This window comes from Sorex fumeus, unplaced genomic scaffold, assembly GCF_029834395.1.
Source record: "Sorex fumeus unplaced genomic scaffold, SorFum_2.1 ptg000054l, whole genome shotgun sequence".
NCBI classification, from domain to species: Eukaryota; Metazoa; Chordata; class Mammalia; order Eulipotyphla; family Soricidae; genus Sorex; species Sorex fumeus.
The window spans coordinates 43,142,358-43,160,221 of NW_026606111.1; the positions used below are offsets into that span (position 1 = coordinate 43,142,358).

General features: G+C 39.0%; 1 protein-coding gene across 2 annotated transcripts in view; it reads left to right on the forward strand.

Moving 5' to 3' along the window:
• Positions 1-17,864, forward strand: part of NKAIN2 (sodium/potassium transporting ATPase interacting 2) — an 838,713-nt gene that overhangs the window by 720,252 nt on the left and 100,597 nt on the right. The window contains exon 4 of one of the 2 annotated variants that reach the window (XM_056125231.1): positions 969-1,013. The exons of the other annotated variant lie outside the window; for it this stretch is intronic. Coding sequence (XP_055981206.1) covers positions 969-998 — 30 coding nt within the window. The 3' untranslated portion in view covers positions 999-1,013. Of the gene's footprint in view, positions 1-968; positions 1,014-17,864 lie in introns of those variants that run through there. 2 annotated transcript variants of the gene reach the window in all.

Consider the following 17,864-nt stretch of genomic DNA (forward strand, 5'->3'; position numbering starts at 1 on the left):
TGCTCACATGCATGTTCACGAAGGATTGAACACTGGCCTTAGTGTGTGCACATTTTTTTTAAATGGTGTGGCTGCCAGTAGCTATCATATTTTTTAAAACTAATAATGTTTATTCTTTAAACATACAGCTTTCTAAGCACCATCAGGAGTGACTCCTGAGCACAGAACCAAAATAGCCTTGAACACTGCTCAGTAGGGACAAACTCCCTCTTTCCCACCTATGCAGTGATTTATGAGTATATACATTAAACAAAAAATGTTTGTTTCTTTAGAATACTAAAAACTGTACCAGGCATTAGAGAGAGAATGCAGTGGAGAGGGCATTTGCCTTGCATGTGGCAGACCCCGAGTTCAACCCCCAGCACCCCATAGGTTCTCCTAAGCACCACCAGGAGTAATTCCTGAGTGCAGAACCAGGAATAACTCCTAATCATTATCAGGTGTGACAGCAAAAGCCAAAACAAACAAATAAAAACCTGTACAGCATTCAGCATTGTTCCTGCTAGATATCAAACAACTGTTGTTGCTCTGGTTCTTGCTACACAGCAGTAATTCTCAAAAATGTTACTGAGACCGGAATTGTCATCACTTGAACATTTGCTAGGAGAGTGTATTCTTCAATTTTACTTTTGACCTTACCTTTGGACAGAGTCCAGCACTTTCTGTGTAAGCAGTCCTCCTAAGGATTCAGAAATCTTGAAACGTTTGAGAACCACTCACTATCCATACCACAGTCCACTCCTCATTACCGAGTAAGTCGCAGAGACTTTTTCTTCCTCATCGAGCTCTCCTCCTCCTCTCGTCACTTCTCAATAAAAGGTAGTTGGCCAATGCATGCCCAAGACATATGAGGACAGTCATGCATTGTAAACAATCATAAGTTTCCTCAGCCTTATGGTATTTTTAAAATATTTCTTCTAAGTATTATGTCTCCTACACACTAATAAGATTATTTATGCCTCTATTAGGACCCTGCATATGATCTTCTGGTTCTCTGATATCTTTGAACTTCTGCCCAAGATCTCCAATAAAACTCTACTATATCAGCAGCACAGCCCACACCATCCCGTTTCTCAGATCCCTCAAGTGAGATATTTGAATAGTTATAGTTTCAGTTGATGTCAGAGTTTTAGTTCATGGTTCTGTGATGTGTAGAATATAGGTTGATATCTAGAAACCTACAAGATATGTAGACACCTGGATAATGCCTGTGACTCTAACCTTAAAAGGCATGAATTTCTTTTATAAAGCTGAGTGGGAGTGCTGCTTTAGTTATTAATTCTGACCCACCTTCCTCCTAACAAGCTAACTCTACAGAGAGCAGCTTCCATTTTCTCTCTTGATGTCAGCTCTTAACCCGGAGCTCTTCTCACTCATCCCTTTTGTGTTCTAAAGAATAGAAAATGATAAGAGAGCATGAGTTCAGTAATACAAAATGAAACAGAAACACAGGGAATGTGCTGAATATTTCCAGAAATGCTTTGAGTAGTCTACTAAAAAAAAAGTAACATGTTTGTCTTCTCAAGATCACTTATAATAAAGATTTTTATAAGAACTCAGTTATTTCTCTTGTATTTTAAAAAGCAATAGGGATGGAACAATAGCACAGCGGATAAGGCGTTTGCCTTGCACACAACCGATATGGCCGACCTGGGTTTGATTCCTCCACCCCTCTCGGAGAGCCCGGCAAGCTACTGAGAGTATCTCACCTGCATGGGAAAGCCTGGCAAGCTAACCGTGAGGTTTTCAATATGCCAAAAACAGTAACAACAAGTCTCACAATTTGTTGTGAGTTGTTACTGGTGCCCGCTCAAGAAAATCGATGAACAATGGGAGGACAGTACTACTGTGCTATAGGTAATGAATACATGTGCATATATACACATATATAGTTTCCTCGATAGAATAATTGTCTTTAAATATCTAATTAATTTAATTTTTTGTCTGTGTGCCATACTTATAGCTTTTTATACCTATTTCCTGGATTTCTCTTACTTCCACTCAGCTTCACTGCTGTTGTCGCTGTGTTCTGTGAGGACCTGGACTTTTACACACACACTGACTGTGGTGCATACCGAGGCTTGCACTGCTTTGCTTGTAGAGCTTGCGCATGTGCTCACCAGGTCAAACTACTTGAAATGCCCCAGCTTTGATTGAAGGGATCCTCAGGGAGGCACTGTGGTACCCACATGCATTTGCCAAGGATAGTCTACTCTGGCTATAGTGCACACATATCTTTTTAGTTGTGGTACTTTCTGTACTTTCCTACACCAGCAGCAGTGCAGTAGGATATTACTTATTGTACTGAGCATCACAGATGACAGAATCTCAAGATCCAACAGCAGTCAGGATTGTGCTTGGTGCATGTGGCAATACAATCATGGATTTGAACTTGTGACCATACTCTTACAGCATGTGTTCTAAGATGCTGTCATATTTTTTTCTCAGGTGGGCTTACTTTCCTTTTTCTTTATTTTTTAATATGATTTTTAATATTTTTATTCTGTATGAATTCATATTGATCTTGATTTTACAAATTCTCCTAAATTCTTTTAATGACAAGGACATTTTTTATGATTTTTGGTATATGGACTCAGAGCATATTTCTAGCTCTGTGCTCAGGATTCGTTCCTGGTGGGGCTCTGAGGACTGTATGGGGTACTGGGGGTGAACCTGGATCATTCGTGTATAAGGCAAATGACCTAACTGCTGTACTCTCACTCTAGCCCATAAAATGAAATTATTTTTAAAGCCTGGCACTCAAATGATATGAGTTACAAATCTATAGGCTGAATGTAGTCCATTCTTATATGATATTATCTTTATATTTTTCAATTCATGATCATCTAATCAGTAAACTTCTATTTTAAAAGATCTGGGAACATGTCCTTTATAGTATATAAGAAGAGAAAATTTATTCTTAATTTTGTCACATTTCCTGTTTTCCTGTGTATCAAGTCAAGTTGTGCTCTTTGAGTTCTGCAAGGAAACTGTTCGGAACAAATCTTAAGAAAAAATTTCAACCTTTTGTTTGCCCACTCTCTGAAGCTATCATTTTCTAATCCTATGTATATTTCATCACAAATCTTACTTATGGTTCTTGTGCTAATCTCATTTCATCTAACTGGTTTGAATGCGTCTGTTTTCTCAAAGTGATAAACAGGTGTTTGGTAAATTAAGTGTAATGTATTGGAATAAAAGTAAGCACTAGTACATTTACTGAGCACTTCCTGGTTCAAGCAGAGTATCTTATTATGTAGGAGTTAGTGCTGTTTTTTGATGAAATGAATAACTGTGAAAAGAAACCAAATGTGTCTTTTTATAAATAAACTGCTTCTAATGATTTTCTTTTCTCAGGGTCTCTTTTTTGGGAAAAGATGCCTTCCTATTTACCATGGTCCCCTCACTATATGAAAACCATAATAATGTTCCAGAAGAGGAAATTCCACCTTTCAGTAGAGGCCTTATCTGAGTAGGAAGACTCAACCATGTGGGTCAAGCAAAGTCTCTTTGAAGAAACTTATAAAACTACAAAATAAGTCTACTTAAAAATATTCCTCCAACTTAAAGTGCTAAGGACTTTAATATAGTACTCTTCCCCAATGACCTGGTCTTTTGACAAGGGGTTTCAAAGGAGTGCCTGCACGAGAATTGCAGAGTCTACGGCAAGTCTCCAGGGACTATCTACCTGCAAAGTTCAGTTACTCATTTTCCAACATCACAGCAGAAATTGTTAGTATTCCAATGTGCTTTATTTATGAAAAAATAGCAGTATATTTTCTAAAAGTAGCAGTATATTAGGGAGTCATGCTCTTCTCACCTTTGTTTCCATTTCATATTTTGAAGGAGAAGAGAGATTACTTTTATAAGGTAATTATTTTGTGGTGTCTTACAGTAACATGACTAAGAAAGAACTCAGAGAATTTCTTATCCAAGAGTACAACATCTCAGAGTGTGTACTTGCCAAGGTTACAGAGGAAATGAAGAAGGTGCCAACACTCCACCTAACACTGTTTGCTTCTCTTGCTTTTGCACTGACAGGTTTCATGTTTTATAATATACTAATGAAAAGCCAAGTGATTTTGTTTTCCTGTCTTCTAAGACTTATTCAGAGTGATGTTGGTTTATACTCTTAGCGTTAATGACAATGTCAGCTATGTCAGCTAAGACGCTGGAAATTTCCTCAAGTAAGTTGACAGCCATATATGCTGTATTGTACATCACTTAAATTGAGAGAAAAGTATGACTAATGCAGCATGCATCAAAATTAATTCTGTCATGATCTACTCTGCATGAGTCATAGAGGCCACAATACAGTATTTAGAATAATAATAAGACATGGAATAATGGCATCCTAAAATTTAATGAGGTACTTTAGTTTAAATGTACATTGTTAGTTTGTGTCAACCTACTGCCCACTGCAAGTAGCACATTTTTTTAACAACCCTGTGCAATGGGGCTGTAAATTGCTATAATTAAATTAAGCCATAACCTTATCCAGGCAATGTGAGGTATTTGCACTTTGTTCCTGTAATCATATTATCCGCTCAAAACAGAACTGCAGTGAGGGGGAAAAAATCAAACTGCACTATCAACTATGCCATTTGTAATCTTTTAAAAGAAAAATACAGCTACCCATATTCCCCTACCCATTTTCTATGTTCACCCCAAACCCTTTTATTTAAGTAACTATCATTTAATTTATCTTCGTTAACTGATCATTAAATTTATAAGTAGGGCATGGTGTGGTTATTTTTTTTAAGTTTGCATCATCAAATAGGCATGTCAGTATACCTATATACTTGCTTTCTGTCTCGTTTTAAAATGACAGACAGATGAAGAAAGATTATTTTTTTTTATTTCTTGAGTAGAAATTCTGATAGGAATAATTATAGAATTCTAGAAGGGATGTGATAAAATTAGATTTTTTCTGGTTATAACTATAATATTGTATTCATAAAATTAGTGTTATGCTAAGGCTATTTGTGTGGATTTGGAGGTGAGAGCTGGTTTCCCCTAAGCATGGTAAAGGGTGTTAGAAGAAAGTGCTTATTTTAAAGTGGAGAAAGTATTTATCATTTGATTCTTTCTATTATTTCAACCTTACGTAAAATTTTATTGAACCTGTGATATATTTTAAATATTATTATTTACGTACATTTACATACATTTAGTAGGATGTCCACTTTACTAAAGACTTTTTTGACAATGTAACCATGATTCATTCCCAGTGTACCAATTGTATAGCATACTACGCAATAGAAAGGAGTTGCTTAAAATAAAATTATACTGAGAGACTTAAAAAACTGTAGCACTGTAGCACACTCCTCCCATTGTACATCGATTTGCTCAAGCAGGCACCAGTGATGTCTCCATTGTGAGACTCGTTGCTACTGATTTTGACATATTGAATATGCCACAGGGAGTTCGCCAGGCTCTGCCGTGGGGGCGGGATACTCTCAGTAGCTTGCCAGACTCTCCGAGAGGGATGGAGAAATTGAATCCTGGTTGGTCACGGGTAAGGCAAATGCCCTACCCAAAATGCCTCCTGTACCTTGGTCAATCCAGAAACGTTTCAGCACTCCAGGTGCTGAAGAGTCAACATAAAGGTGACTCAGGCCCAGGCTCTCTCTGATATCAGCCTTTGGAAGCTGCAGTTAAATAGATATGAATGGAGGGAGCTCTCAGGGCATGCAGTAAGACCTCATCAGTCTGGTGAAGAGACAGCTTCTTGGGAACAATAACTTTTCTTTTTTGTGCTGTTTTTTCTTTTTCTTTTTTTCTTTCTTTTTTTTTTTTTGTTTGTTTGGGGGCTGGAGCGATAGCACAGCGGTAGGGCGTTTGCCTTACACGCAGCTAACATGGCGAACCCGAGTTCGATTCCTCCGCCCCTCTCTGAGAGCCCGAGAGGGGCTACCGAGAGTATCTCACCGGCAGGGCAGAGCCTGGCAAGCTCCCCATGACGTATTCAATATGCCAAACACAGTAACAACAAAGTCTCCAATGGAGATGTTACTGGGCCCGCTCGAGCAAATTGATGATCAATGGGAGGGCCTTTGCCTTTGCCTTTGTTTGGGGCCACACCTGGGAGTGCTCAGGACTTACTCCTAGCTCTGCACTCAGGAATCACTCCTGGTCTTGAGTTAATTGGAGTCTGAGTGCCACCATTTATTTCTCTGAGCTTGTCTTCTCTGTTAGTATGTGGATTTGGGGAGGACAAGAGATGTGTGTCATGTATGGTTATGTGTGGTGTCATCAGTATATATGTTGATGATAAACACAAGGGGGTAAATTGATGTTGCTTTAACGAAAAAATTGAAAGAAATCAGATGATATATATATATATATATATATAGTTTAATAAACTCTAAACTTTACTTTTTTCAGTTTCAAGTTGTTTTCAGAGCAGACTTGGAGGCTAGTTTATACCCAGTGATGTTCAAGGGCTACTCCTGGCTCTGGGCTCAGAAGTACTCTTGGGGCCTATTTACTGTTCTGGGAGAGAACAGGTGTTATCCAGAAACTTCTTGTTATGAATTAGAAGGCTATGTTGTAAGAACTGGAATGATTGCACAGCAGGTAGGGCATTTGCCTTGCATGCAGCTGACCTGGGTTTGATTCCTCTGTCCCTCTCAGAGAGCACAGCAAGCTATCGAGAGTATTCTGCTTACAAGGCAGAAACTGGTAAGTTCCCCTTGGCATGTTTGATATGCCAAAAACATTAACAAGTCTCACAATAGACACGTTACTGGTGCCTGCTCAAGCAAATTGATGAACAACAAGAAGACAGTGACAGTGACAGTTGTAGGAACTGACCACTCATGAAAAATATCACATTTGTAGCTTTCAGTAACATTTTTTTATTATCTCAAAATTTTATACCTAAGAGTATGCCCTTTATACTCTACTTTCTAATAACCATTGTTGCCTTGTCTATAGTATTAGGAAATGTTGCTAGAGTAAAGGTCAAACATATTAATAACACATTTACATTTCCTTATTGAAGGATACCACTGCAACAATTACCTAATGTGTTTGTAAATCTCTTTCTCTGTTAGGTAAACTAAGTGGGGTGCTGGTCATGACCATACCATCATTGTACTTTGCCCTTTAAAAGTACATAAAATCATGTAACCTTCATGAACAATATTGACAGCATAAAACAGGGATGAACAAATATTTCTTTTTTTTTTTTTAAGATTATTTATTTATTTTTTTTTTAATTTATTTATTGAATCACCGTGGGAAAGGTTACAGAGCTTTCAGGTTTAGGTCTCAGTCATGCAAATATCAAACACATTTCCCTTTACCAATACTTTTTTTTTTTTACCATGAAGAACCCCAATAAAACCCCACCCCCCACCCCTCCCAGTCCCTGTGGGGCAGATGAATTCTAGTTAACACTCTATCTGCTTTGATTAGATTCATTGTTTCAAAAAAAGATTCACCACTATTATTTAGAGTTTACCCCCCCCCCCCAAATCAGACATGCTGAAAAAGCATTGTGACGTGATTTGCTTTCTACAGCTGGGTTCAAGAATTAAATGTTGGCTTTGGATTTCTGCTATTTTACTTATTGACCCTGGAAGTATTTATACTGAAAGTCAGATAGTTAAGAAATTGGTTTCTGTGCTCTGGAGTCGTGGCCGTGCTGGAGAGCCGCTAGTGGGGGGCAACTGGTGGCCTCGGTAGGGCGTGAAGGGCGGACCGAAACGCCCCCCTTCCCATGAGGTTTTAGTCGCCCCCACTCCCCCGGCTCATACCTGCTGTCCACAAGGCTCCCATGCGGCCACCATCTTTCTTTCCAGAGAGGAGAAGGCGACTGGGGCAACACCCTTTCCCCTCCGGACAGACATGATGGCCTGAATTAACGCATAGTCCTTCCACTTTTCTGCTCCAAGCTGCCGGGTTCTGCATTAAGTCCCTGTGCTTCTGGGGCTGTGGCCGTGCTGGAGAGCCGCTCGCGGGGGGCAACTGGTGACCTCGGTAGGGCGTGAAGGACGGACCGGAACGTCCCCCTTCCCATGAGGTTTTAGTCGCCCCCCACACCCCCGGCTCATACCTGCTGTCCACAAGGCACCCATGTGGCCGCCACCTTTCTTTCCAGAGGGAGGAGGGCGGAAGGGACCAACAGCCTTTCCCCTCTGGCAGACATGATGGCCTGGATTAACGCATAGTCCTTTCACTTTTCTGCTCCAAGCTGCTGGGTTCTGCATTAAGTCCTTGTGCTTCTGGGGCTGTGGCCGTGCTGGAGAGCTGCTCGTGGGGGGCAACTGGTGACCTCGGTAGGGCGTGAAGGACGGACCGGAACGCCCCCTTTCCCATGAGGTTTTAGTCGCCCCCGCTCCCCCGGCTCATGCCTGCTGTCCACAAGGCTCCCATGTGGCCGCCATCTTTCTTTCCAGAGAGGAGAGGGCGAATGGGGCAACACCCTTTCCCCTCCAGCAGATTTGATGGCCTGGATTAACACATAGTCCGTTCACTTTTCTGCTCCAAGCTGTTGGGTTCTGCATTAAGTCCTTGTGCTTCTGGGGCTGTGGCCGTGCTGGAGAGCCGCTCGTGGGGGGCAACTGGTGACCTCGGTAGGGCGTGAAGGATGGACCGGAACGCCCCCCTTCCCATGAGGTTTTAGTCGCCCCCACACCCCCGGCTCATACCTGCTGTCCACAAGGCTCCCATGTGGCCGCCATCTTTCTTTCCAGAGAGGAGAGGGCGGAAGGGACCAATACCCTTTCCCCTCTGGCAGACTTGATGGCCTGGGTTAACACATAGCCCGTTCACTTTTCTGCTCCAAGCTGCTGGGTTATGCATTAAGTCCTTGTGTTTCTGGGGCTGTGGCCGTGCTCAAAGCTTAACTATGATTTTCAGAGAGAAACGTTAGGTGGTTTACTTCCCATGGATCACTTTGTATATAGAGAGATGTCGCGCGGCCGCTTTCGCGGCCGCGCGGTTTTGAGGAAAAGTCCTAGGTCCCGCATACTCGAGCTGTGCTTGTAGAGGTTTCTGGTCACCGGGGTTCCATCTGGGGGAGGCGGGATGCGGTACCTACCCCATCTCGGACTTCCCGATGATCTCGGCTCTTTTTGGAAACTGTTTTTTTTTTTTTCCTTCGGGATCTGTGGATCCCGCCCTCCATGTTGTTCTTCTCTTCGGCTGAATGCTCGGATGAACAAATATTTCTAAATTTGTGTGTGCGTGCGTGTGTGTGTGTGTATGTGTGTTGAGAGATTATGTCTATTTGGACAGTTGAGATATACTACTCTTAAGGTTAAGGTTAGATTGGTTTTGTTACTATGCTTTGCTCAGTAAAACACTCTGGATTTCTCACTAGAACTGTAAATACATGGTGTTGTTAAATCAGTGTTTATGAGTCAATCAAATCCTCAGTGCATCCTGGAAAAATAAGTCAACTTGCAGTAGTTTGAGTCAATGCCATGAGCAATATTAAAAGAGAGTAAGGCCAATTTAGTTTAAAATTGACACATTAGATATTTTTAGTAACCTTGCTTATGGTTCACTGTTTTCTTGTTATCACATTAATATCTGATGGTTTAAATTGAGAAAAAAGAACACAAAAATTCTCAGTGTTCAGTAGTAGTAGTATAATATTGCTCTGTACATTATTCTCCTGTGTGGTAAAAGAGCAAGTAGTAATGCCATTAATTTCAGTAGAAATCATGATATGCTATTTATTTTTCTTGTCACTGAGTACATCAGGCAGGAGGCTAATTAGTTTGAAAATCTCATTAAAATATCTTCTACTTTCTAATCCCTGAGTATGTAAATTGACAGTATTTAGCAAAACAGAATACAGTGAAGTACTTAGAAAAAAAAACACCAAAAATGCAAGCTTGTATTTATCTCCCTGTAAATGAGAGCAGAGGGCTAGAGTCCATTTAATCTAGTTGTTATATTGATAAGTTTTTCTAAGTCCTGAAGACTATATCTGATATGTAACCAAAGCAATAATTGGGAGGTATTTTCTAGGAAGAATTCATTTAGATGAGACATAATTTACTTATTTATATTAGTATCATGAGGTAGTCATCAGTTACAACACAGATTTCTGCTGTTAGAACTTCCTGGTGATATTTTGATTAAATTTTATTAAATTGGAAACATTAAGTACAGATTTTTAGAAAACATTGAGCCTTCATTATGTGAAACGAACACTGAAATGTCCAATATATGCACAACTTTGAAAACTAAGTAAATAGGTACTTTTATAAGTAGTTTCTATTACGCCCTTTTAACAGATTAGATAGTGTTCACTTGCCAGTGAATTGTAGAGAAGTATTTAGATCCCAGGAGTATAATTCAAGATCTTGAGCTCTGCTATACTGTAGTTTACCCCTGAGTTCCATGGTTTACTCCCAAAATTGTACTAATTTACTCACTTGGCATTAATGTAATGTTTATGAATTTCTATTATCTGATTAACAGATCCATCTTAACTCTTCCTGCTTCAGAAAACAAATACGTTTGGATGTTGTTCAGAATCCTATCATTAAGGCACACTATGACTGAATTTGAAAGTGTCAATGGTCACGATTGTTCTAAAGAAAAATTTGAAACTCTGAATAAGAGTCATAATATTTTCGTGGTTTCTTTTTGTTTTTGTTTGGGCCCATATCAGGCAGTGCTCAGGGCTTACTCCTGGCTCTGAGCTCAGGAATCACTCCTAGGGGTACTTATGGTCCCATATGGAGTGCCACATATTGAACCCATGTGTGTCATGTGTAAACGAAATGCCTTACAAGTTGTACTATGGCTCTGGCCAGAAATTTTTGCAAATCTTGCCATGCATCTCTTTAGCTAGTACTGTTTTACTCAAAAAGAAAATTAGAGATATAATAATGATTTATTCTACTTTATTGTAACTAGCTTTGAAGCCAACATTCAGCAGTACCAGTGAATCTAAAATTTTCTAATTGCTAGATAAGTTGAAACCAAAAAAAAAGTTTATGACCAGCTTTGAAGCCAACATTCATCAATACAATGAATCTAAAATTTTTTAATTATTAGATAAGTTAATACCAAAAAAAAGGTTTTCAATTCCAAACATGTTAGTAATCAAAAAAGTCTGTAATTATTAGTGGCAATATATGAGAGTCTTAAAGAGTTGAGTACTTTGACTAGTAGCAACCTGTAAACTTAAAAAAATAAAAACAAAAGTAGTATCTGCATAAAGTCATATTCACATTTGAAAAAGTTATCTAGAATTTGACTTAAATTTATAATGGAGAAATGTCAGCCTTCTAAAGTCTTAGGACTAAGAAACCAATGATAATGATGAATATTTTTTAAAAAGTAAAATCTCTCTTCATCTTCATCCCCAACACCCTGCCGGTCTTCTTCCCATCCCAGATCAGTTAATCCACCAGCATTCGAACTTGGGACTTGGCTTTCGCCGTGCAAGTGCCCCAGGCATCCTCTAGGAGGCTGGGACAAAAGCAGTCCTGAACCTTATCCTCTTCGACCCCAATGCCCTATTGGTCGTCCCCTCCCAGCTACCAGGTCCGTGTGTGGGAATGGCCACTTTAAAAATGGGCTTGGCTTCTGCAGAAGTAGGCATGACATAATTCCCAGTGGCCAACGCTCATGCGGTCACAGTTAGTTTACTCATACCAAGAAATATAATGTAACATCTCAGTTCCCATACCTACACACCAATATGAAGAAACAATGCAAATCCCCATCACGTGGGGACAAAGATGAAAAGAGTCCAGAAGGCCCAGTAGGTAGTACTCACTTAAAGGACCTCACTGAGATAGAATTCAGATATGAAATCATAAAGATGTTCAATGAACTCAATGAAACAGTCAGACAGATATCCAGTAACATAACAGAAAAAATGGACAAATTACGGGAAGAAATGAGAGCAGAAATGTCACGAATAAAAGACACTGTAGATGAAATAAAAAAAAAACTCACTCTGTTCCCTCAACAGTAGAATGACCACAGCTGAGGACAGAATCAGTGAGCTGGAAGGTCAGCTGCACGAAGCCAACAGGCAACAACAAACAATGGCAAGAGATCTCAATATAGCTCGAGAGTGAATCAGAGTCCTAGGAGATGATTCCAAGAGGAAAAACAGTAGAATCACCAGAAGCTCAGGGAAGCAATCTCAATGAAAAAACATGATTAAACAAATCATTGCTGAAAAATACCCAGAGCTGGACAGTGCAGCCATTCAGATTCAAGGAGTCCGAAGGGTGCCAGCTAAAAGAGACCCTAACAAAAACACTCCAAGACATACCATAGTTAGAATGATCGATGCCACCAATAGACACAAAATACTGCAAGCAGCAAGGGCAAAGAAGGAAATCACATACAAAGGAGCATCCCTTAGATTCACAGAAGACCTATCAGAGGAAACCCTCCAAGCCTGAAGGCAATGGTGGGATATTGTGAAAAAAACTCACTGAAATGAATGATTTACCAAGAATACTTTATCTGGCTAAACTCACTCAAATTCGTAGGAACTGCACACTATTTTCTAGAGAAACAGCAGCTCAGGAACTTCATAGACTCAAAACCAAACCTAAAACAAGGGCTAAAGGGGCTACTATAAGACAAGATAAATCCTACAAGCAGACCACACCCTTACAGAAAGATGACACAAAACCCCATAACAATAATCTCTCTCAACATCAACAGTCTAAATTCACCAATTAAGAGACACAGAGTGGTAAAATGGATGCAGAAACAGAACCCAACATTCTGCTGCCTACAAGAAACTCATCTCAACAGTCAGAGCAAACACAGACTCAAAATTAAAGAATGGAAAACAATGTTGGAAGCAAACAGCTCCCTCAAAAAAGCTGGGGTGACCATACTAGAATCCAACAACATCAATTTCAGGTTGAAAAAGATTAGATGGGACAGCGAAGGCTCTTTTCTCTTCATCAAGGGATACAGGAAAAAAATCACACTCTTAAATGTATATGCACCTAATGAGGGAACAGCTAAATATTTAAAACAACTGCTAATGGATTTTAAAGAGGACGTTGCTAGCAACAGAATAGTAGCAGGAGACTTCAACATCACCTTATCACCTCTGGATAGATCAATAAGAACAAAACTCAGCAAGGAAACATTGGCTTTGAAAGAAGAAATAAAAGAGAGAGGACTCATAGAACTATACAGGGCGTTACACCCCAAAAAGAAAGAGTACACATTCTTCTCCAGTGCACAAAGAACATTTTCCAAAATAGACCATTTGCTAGGACAAAAAACATACCTCAATAGAATCAGGAAGATTGAAATATTATCAACAATCTTTTCAGACCATGATGCACTGAGAATAGAAGTGAATAGCACTCAGAAACAAGAACCAAGTCAAACACCTAGAAAATTAGCAACTCAGTGTTAAACAACCAGTAGTTCAGGAAGGAAGTCAAGGACAAAATCAAAAGATACCTGGAAACAAATGAGAATAAATACACGAGCTACCAGAACCTGTGGGATGTAGCTAAAGCCGTATTAAGGGGAAAATTTATAGGTCTGCAAGCATTTCTCAGGAAGGAAGAAAGGGCCCATGTAAACAACTTGACTTCACAGCTCAAGACCTTAGAAAAGGATCAACAAAAAGAGCCCAATCACGCAGAAGGAAAGAGATCATAAAACTTAGAGCAGAAATCAATAACAAGGCAAACAAAGGAACAATCCGAAATATCAATGAAACCAAGAGCTGGTTCTTCGAGAAAATAAACAAGATAGATAAACCACTAGCAAGACTCACAAAAAAAAAAAAACAGAGAGAGAAACCTAATAAACCGAATCAGAAATAAGAATGGAGATATCACAACAGGTAAAGGTAAAGGTAAAGGCCCTCCCATTGTTCATCGATTTGCTCGAGCGGGCCCAGTAATGTCTCCATTGGAGACTTTGTTGTTACTGTGTCTGGCATATCGAATAGGAATGAGGGCTTCTCCACAACCCAGCTGGGTTGAAGTGAGGAGGGTTCGAGTCCACCCCTGAGCACATTCCATCGTGACTGTATTCTGCGCATTGGTGTCATTGATGTTACTAAAATTGACCCAGGGGTCCTGCCATATCACAACAGAAACCAAAGAAATTCAAAAGATCATCAGAGACTACTTTGAAAGTCTGTATGCCATGAAACAAGAGAACCTAAAAGAAATGGATAAATTCCTGGATTCCTATAATCTCCCAAAGCTGAGTCAAGAAGATATAGAGTACCTGAATAAACCTATTAACATCAAGGAAATCGAAACTGTAATCAAAAGTCTTGCCAAAAACAAAAGCCCAGATCCAGATGGATTCACTGGCGAATTTCAAACATTTAAAGAGGACCTTTTGCCAGTCCTTCTCAAGTTCTTCCAGGAAATTGAATGAACAGAAATTCTCCCAAACATATCTCTCTCATACCAAAAGGAAACAAAGACACCACAAAAAAAACTAAAGGCCAATATCTCTGATGAACATGAATGCAAATATGCTCAACAAAATACTAGCGAATAGAATTCAACAACTCACCAAAAAGATCATCACCATAACCAAGTGGGATTCATTCAGGGATGCAAAAATGGTTTAACATTACGAAATCAATCAACAAAATTCATCATATAAACAAAAGAAAAGATAAAAACCATATGATGATATCAATAGATGCAGAGAAAGCATTTGACAAGATCCAGCACCCATTTTTGATGAAAACCCTTGCCAAAATGGGTATAGAGGGGACTTTACTCAATTTAGTTATCTACCACAAGCCTATAGCAGGCATCATCTTCAATGGGGAAATACTGAGAGCCTTCCCCCTAAGATCAGGGATGAGAGAAGGATACACACTCTCTCCACTGCTGTTCAATATAGTACTGAAAGTACTTGCAATAGAGATTAGGCAAGGAACAGTTATTAAGGGCATCCATATAGGAAAGGAAGAAATCAAGCTCTCACTATTCATAGACGATATGATACTATATTTAGAGAACCATAAAACCTCTACCAAGAAACTCCTAGAAACAATAGACTTGAATAGTAAAGTTACAGACTATGAAATCAATACCCAAAAGTCCATGGCTTTCCTATACGCAAATAGTGAGAGAGAAGAAAGTGACATGAAGAAAACAATCCCGTTCACAATTGTACCCCAGAAAATAAACTATCTAAGAATTAGCTTAACTAAGGAAGTAAAGGGCCTGTACAAAGAAAACTACAAAACGCTACTTCAGGAAATAAAAGAGGACACGAGGAAATGGAAAGATATTCCCTGCTCATGGATTGGGAGAATTAACATTGTCAAAATGGCAATACTTCCTAAAGCATTGTACAAATTCAGTGCGATCCCCATAATGATACCCATGATATTCTTCAAAGAAATGGAGCAAACACTCCTGAAATTCATATGGACCAATAAGCCCTGACGAATAGCTAAAGCAATTCTTGGGAAAAAAGAAAATGGGAGGAATCAACCACAACCACCCTAATATCCGGGCAGAAGTCATATATCCGTCAACTAGGTAAATATTTTTTTTTCTTTTTTGGGTCACACCTGGTGATGCACAGTGATTACTCCTGGCTCTGCACTCAGAAATTACCCCTGACAGTGCTCAGGGGACCATATGGGATGCTGGGAATTAAACCCGGGTTGGCCGTGTGCAAGGCAAACACCCTACCTGCTGTGCTACTGCTCCAGACCCTACCTAATTTAATTATTAAATTAAATAATTTAAATTAGCAGGGTTTTTTTTGTCAATATAACTCGTCTTAGTTTATTTTCTATATTTTAATTTAATATATTAGGTATAATACCTTTGATCTAAACTCTTTTTGTTTTGATCTAAAATCCATTATTGCAACCTATTGAATATTAAAGTGAATAACTATTTCACAGATACCAGTTTCAAGCCTCTGAACATTTTTCAGACACATACACACCTAATGTAATCTGAAACATCCAACATGCTTAACTTGAATCAAAGCAAACATCCTTAAATTTTTGCCTCACAATTATTCCTGAACTTTGGTTCCACTGACTTCGCATGACCTGTGCACTATGATGGTGAAGAGGAAGACGTGTACAAGGTAAAGTAGCTTACTCAATACAGTAGCTTCTAAAAGTCTAATTCATTATTCTTAAAAATAAATGGCGCTAATTATAACATCTATCTATAAAGAGGTCAGAGTCTAAATTAGAAAGTCATTGTAAAGGGTTTACCATGATATTTAGTACACAGTGAACACACTTAAAATAATAGCTGTTACTACTATTGAGAATACTTGAGGAAGAATTGAATTCATCACACATTATTTTATTGCAGAGGGGCTTTATTAAATCATAATAAACTAAATCAGAAATACATAAAAGTATGTCTTAGTTTGCCGAAGCATAATGCTTGGCACATATTAAGGCTTCAGATGAATTAAATAAGTCAGTGACTAGGACAACATTAACTTATAGAAATGTCATAGAATTATTTCTGCATTATAAAAATGATAATAAGAAGAAATGCACTTTGAGCATTATCTCAGTTGGGAAATACTCCTGTGGATTCAAAGTAATATAAATTGAAATAGGTTTTGTCGTGAACATCCAAATCATATTAGACATGCTATCATATAATTGACGGATAATGATCAGAAAGTGTATCCTCTGGGGTTAGCCTGCTAACATTACATGAACTAATTTCTATAGTTAATAGCTGTCTGTTAGAACAAGTTTTTTTCTGCATTTCTTGAAATTCCCTTGACCACTGCATATAGGAACCATTATTTTATATTTCCATATCTTTCCTAAGCTAGGTATGACTTCTTTTCTCCTCTTGATAAGCTCCAATGTTACTAACCCTATGCATCCCCTTGGAAACAGCCTTGTCAGCATCTCCCTCAATGTCCAATGCCCACACACACTGATTGGCTAACACAATCTCCTGCTTCAGGGAGAATAAATATAAGAGCCTCCCTGAGATCCCCTGAGCCCAGGGTGAAACTTATTTCCAGCTGAGACTCATATCCATCCGTGGCTTTCCTCCCTCTTATTCTGCTTTCCTCGTGTACTTCCTCCTTCTAAGAAATTTGTTTAGAGACACTTTGCCAAGAATCTCTGTCTCATACTCTGCTCCCATTGGAAATGTCTTTTCTGATTTCTTAAGACCAGTCATTAGACAGCAAACCATATCAGGGGCATACCTAGTCTCTCTGCTTTTATAATATAGAATTTCATGGCATTGCATTATTTTAGTGACTTTCTTTCCTAAGATGCTGAATTCCATGAAAAAAGGGACACCGTATTGCATCTTTGAACTCTTTAAGCTTTGCACAGTGTCAAGAAGATTTCAAATGCTACTTAAATGCTTACTGAGTGGATATGTTAAAACATGTTCCTCAACTTTAGCACTAAGTTTAAATCTTTTTAAATACCTATTCAAAGACCTGGGCTGGGGTGATAGCACAGCAGGTAGGGCATTTGCCTTGCACAAAGCCAACATGGCTGACCCAAGTTTGATTCCTCCAGCCCTCTCACAGAGCCCGAGACACTCACAAGCTACTGAGAGTATCTTTCTCACACAGCAAAGCCTGGCAAGCTACCAATGATGTATTCAGTATGCCAATCACAGTAACAAGTCTCACAATGTTACTGGGCCCGCTCGAGCAAATCGATGAACAACGGAAGGACAGTGACAGTGATTCAAAGACCTATGAATATTTATTTTAACACACATAATATAGAAGAAATAGTTCAAATAATACTGTAAAAGTCTTGTTTTTAAAAGCACACATCTTATTTATTTTTGACCTTTGATTCCTTATTTACTTATTATTTCTGAAAACCTAGTGATATTTTGGGATTATTCCTGACTCTGAACTCAGGTATTACTTGTGGGAGTTCATAGAGT